General features: G+C 41.9%; 1 protein-coding gene across 1 annotated transcript; it reads right to left on the bottom strand.

The window, feature by feature from the left end:
- Window positions 1–526: 526 nt before the first annotated feature.
- On the bottom strand, window positions 527–3,203 carry LOC124374746 (the record flags this gene model as incomplete). The annotated part of the gene is made up of 4 exons (XM_046832904.1): window positions 3,174–3,203; window positions 2,249–3,000; window positions 1,877–2,036; window positions 527–663 (listed from the first exon to the last, which is right to left on the bottom strand). Coding segments are annotated over exons 1-4 (1,079 nt in total), but the record flags the coding sequence as incomplete, so codon positions are not given.
- Between the last annotated feature and the right edge of the window lie 234 nt (window positions 3,204–3,437).

Genomic DNA, 3,437 nt, shown 5'->3' with positions numbered 1-3,437 from the left:
GCAAAATATGGCAACAACTCCTTGTCATCCCAGGGATGCTATTGGGCCACCCGTGCCTTACATAGCCAATAACTTTGCATAAAATTGGATCTTTTAGCGTTTCTGCTTGTACATTCTCAAAAGTTAAAGGCACAGAACTTTCCAAAAGACAATGCAAATAACTGCCCTTCCAGTGGTCATCGTCGCTCACTTCCTGCTCTTTCATTGTCAGTGGTAGCCTGCTGAACGCGTCGGCATTACCGTGATCAGCTGATTTTATATATTCTATATTAAACTTGTACCCTGACAAAAATAAACTATAGCGCTGCAATCTGCTGGCGCTAAACACTGACAAACCCTTATGAGGACCAAATATTGATAGAAGCGGTTTGTGGTCCGTACATAAAGTAAATTCTCTACCATACAGATATTGGTTAAATTTCTTTCACGCCCCAGACAATTGCTAGAGCCTCTCGATCGATCTGGGAGTAGTTCTTTTCAGCATTAGTTAGCGTTCTAGACTGGTATGCTAATGGTTTTTCAATACCTTCTGGTGTGACAAACACTCAGGACCGCACCTAGTCCAAAAGAACTCGCGTCTACCGCCAGCTTCAACGGAAGTTTGCCGTCATAGTGCGCTAAGATAGTCTCACTACTTAGCAGTTCTTTTACTCTATCGAATGCCTGAACACATTGCCTGTTGAAATCAAATGGAACGTCTTTCTTTAATAAATTGTACAATGGGCTTAAAATGCTTGACAAATTTGGAAGAAATTTAGAATAATAGTTAATTAGCCCAATTAGCGATTTAATTTCTGTGACATTCTTTGGGATAGGTGCGTTCTTGATTGCTTCTACTTTCTTGGGATCGGTGTGCAAACCGTGTTTGTCAATGACAAACCCCAAATACTCTACTTGGTTAGCAAAGAAAGTACATTTACTCTTTTTGACAGTTAAGCCTTTCTCATCAACCTCTTACACACTTCTCTTAACTTCTCATAATGAGCTTATCATTTTCAGCGGTTATTAGAATATCATCTAAAAATACTGCAATTGATCTATACCCTGGAGAGTCTGCTCTATTTTCTTTTGAAAAATAGCACTTGCTGACGTTATGCCAAAAGGAACACGGGAATAACAAAATAAACCTTTGTGTGTACTTATGGTACACAGTTTCTGAGACTCTGGATCTAACTCTAATTGGGTATATGCTTGACACAAATCGATCTTACTAAACTTTTCGCCCTTTTGCAGGTTTGCAAACAACTCATCTATTCTTGGTAACGGAAATTTTTCTACTTCTAAACAAGGGTTCAAGGTTACTTTAAAGTCACCGCAAATCCTGACTGAACCACATTTCTTTAATGCAGGAACTATGGGCGTACCCCAATCTGAGCTACTTACAGGTATTAACACTTTCTCATCTACTAGCCTAGCTAGTTCGTTTTCAACCTTGGCTTTCAGGGAAAAAGGTATTGGCCTAGGTTTGAAATATTTAGGAACCGTGTTTTCTTTTACTGTTAACTTTACAGGCTCGCCTTTAAAACAACCTATCTCGTCACTGAATACCTTAGGAAATTCTTTGAACAACTTGTTCTTAAGTTCAAGACAACTATCGGCATCGGTTTTACTTATCTCAAATAACCTGTCATTATTTTTAAAACGAAATTTCAACCCCTAAAGCACTTAACCATTCCCTACCTATAAGTGGATGAGCACCGGACTTGATGACATACAAGTCCATTACTTTGTTTACTTTGTTATAATTAACTTCAACTTTGATCTTGCCTACAGGTGTGATAGGTTGATCAGTATAAGAGCTGAGTGTCAACTTACTAGGTTCTAATTTACACATCTGGAAATGAGAATTGTAATATTCCCCACTTCAAACACTCACAGAAGCCCCTGTATCAACCTCAAACGTTAAGCTTTTACCATTAACAATTAAATCAAGCTGAATTGGGTCTACCTTGACCCTGTCAGTCACCTTTTCATTCATTCTAAATAAATTGGCTACATCATCCACAAATTCCTCAGTGTCCCCTGACACCTGATTACTGTCATCAACACCTTCTAGGTAGTTATGTTTGCGATAATTTTTGGAATTCCCAGTGCTTTTACTATCTCTAAAATTAGTCTTATCTCTATTTACATTTGTACCTTGCCGACCAGCTAACTTAGAACGACACACTTTTGCTATGTGGTTTTGTTTACCACAGAAATGACACTTCACACCTAATAACCTGCACTGTGAACGGAAATGCCTGTGAGGCCACAACATAAACATTGCGCACTGCCACTGCCACCTGGCGGAGATCGCCGCTGCCATCCAGAAGGCCCTGGTGACGTGCCGCCGCTGACCTTGGCTGTTCCCCCTGCTCCCTTCCAGGCCGCTCCAGCGTTGTCGCTCCGTGCTGTCTGGGAATGCGTCTGGGAATGCGGTGCGCCATTTCCGAATCTCCCCCTCCTGGCCACCACGCTGCTCAACTGATGGATCCGCTCGGGTCTTCCGACTGATAGAGCTGCCGCCGATTTTTCTGCTTGCTCCATTGAAAGCACTATTTTGGTCGCTTGCTCGAACGTTAACGAGGCTTCCGATAAAAGTTTTTGTTTGGCACTTTCACTTCTGATGCCACTCACCAGTCTGTCTCTCAAGTAATCATTTAGCGACGCGCCAAAGTCACAATGGGTTGTCATTTTTTTCAAATTTGCAATATACTCGGCAACCGACTCGCCTTCCAACTGTACTCGCTTACTAAAACGATATCGCTCCGCGATGAAGCTAGGTGTCGGGAATAAATGTTTTTGCACAAGTTGCACCAGTTCATTAAATGTCTTTTCCGACGGTTTATTAGGAGTGCACAGGTCTCTCAACAAACTATACGTTTTTACCCCTATCACAGTTAAAAGCGTACTGACCTTTTTACCCGCGTCAATGCTATTACAGTCCACATACAGCTCAAAACGTTCGATGTATGACGCCCAGGTTTCAACTGACCCGTCATATTTCCCCGATAACGCCTATTTGCGCCATTATATTAGTTACAGGAAACGGTAGTTCGTCTAATTGTTACTTGCCCCCCCATCAACTCGTACCTAAATATAATTTGTGTTGCACACCTGTACCACTCCGCCCCCGCCCAACCTCTCCCCACCACTAATTGGGTTTGAAACTCAAGAAAATTCGTACTTACCGTGTGTGTTCGTGGATGTTCACTCGCCATTTTGTGATGTTTCACTCGATCAACAACTGTCCTAATGTTGTTACGCATTGCTCACGTGCGTGTTCACTGTTGATGTTCCAGCTATTCGAGTGTACACTCGGAATTTCCGCCACGCTCACTAATACTAATTTCCACAGATAGATCCTCGTCACACTCTTGGTGTTGTTTCGTGGCCGGTGGTAATAATACTAGGTAATTAAAGTTACACCGATTCAGGAAAACTATTTGGACTAG

This window comes from Homalodisca vitripennis, unplaced genomic scaffold (genome assembly GCF_021130785.1).
Source record: "Homalodisca vitripennis isolate AUS2020 unplaced genomic scaffold, UT_GWSS_2.1 ScUCBcl_9891;HRSCAF=18533, whole genome shotgun sequence".
NCBI classification, from domain to species: Eukaryota; Metazoa; Arthropoda; class Insecta; order Hemiptera; family Cicadellidae; genus Homalodisca; species Homalodisca vitripennis.
Note: the sequence above shows the minus strand (reverse complement) of the source record. Positions and strands in the feature narration are given on the sequence as shown.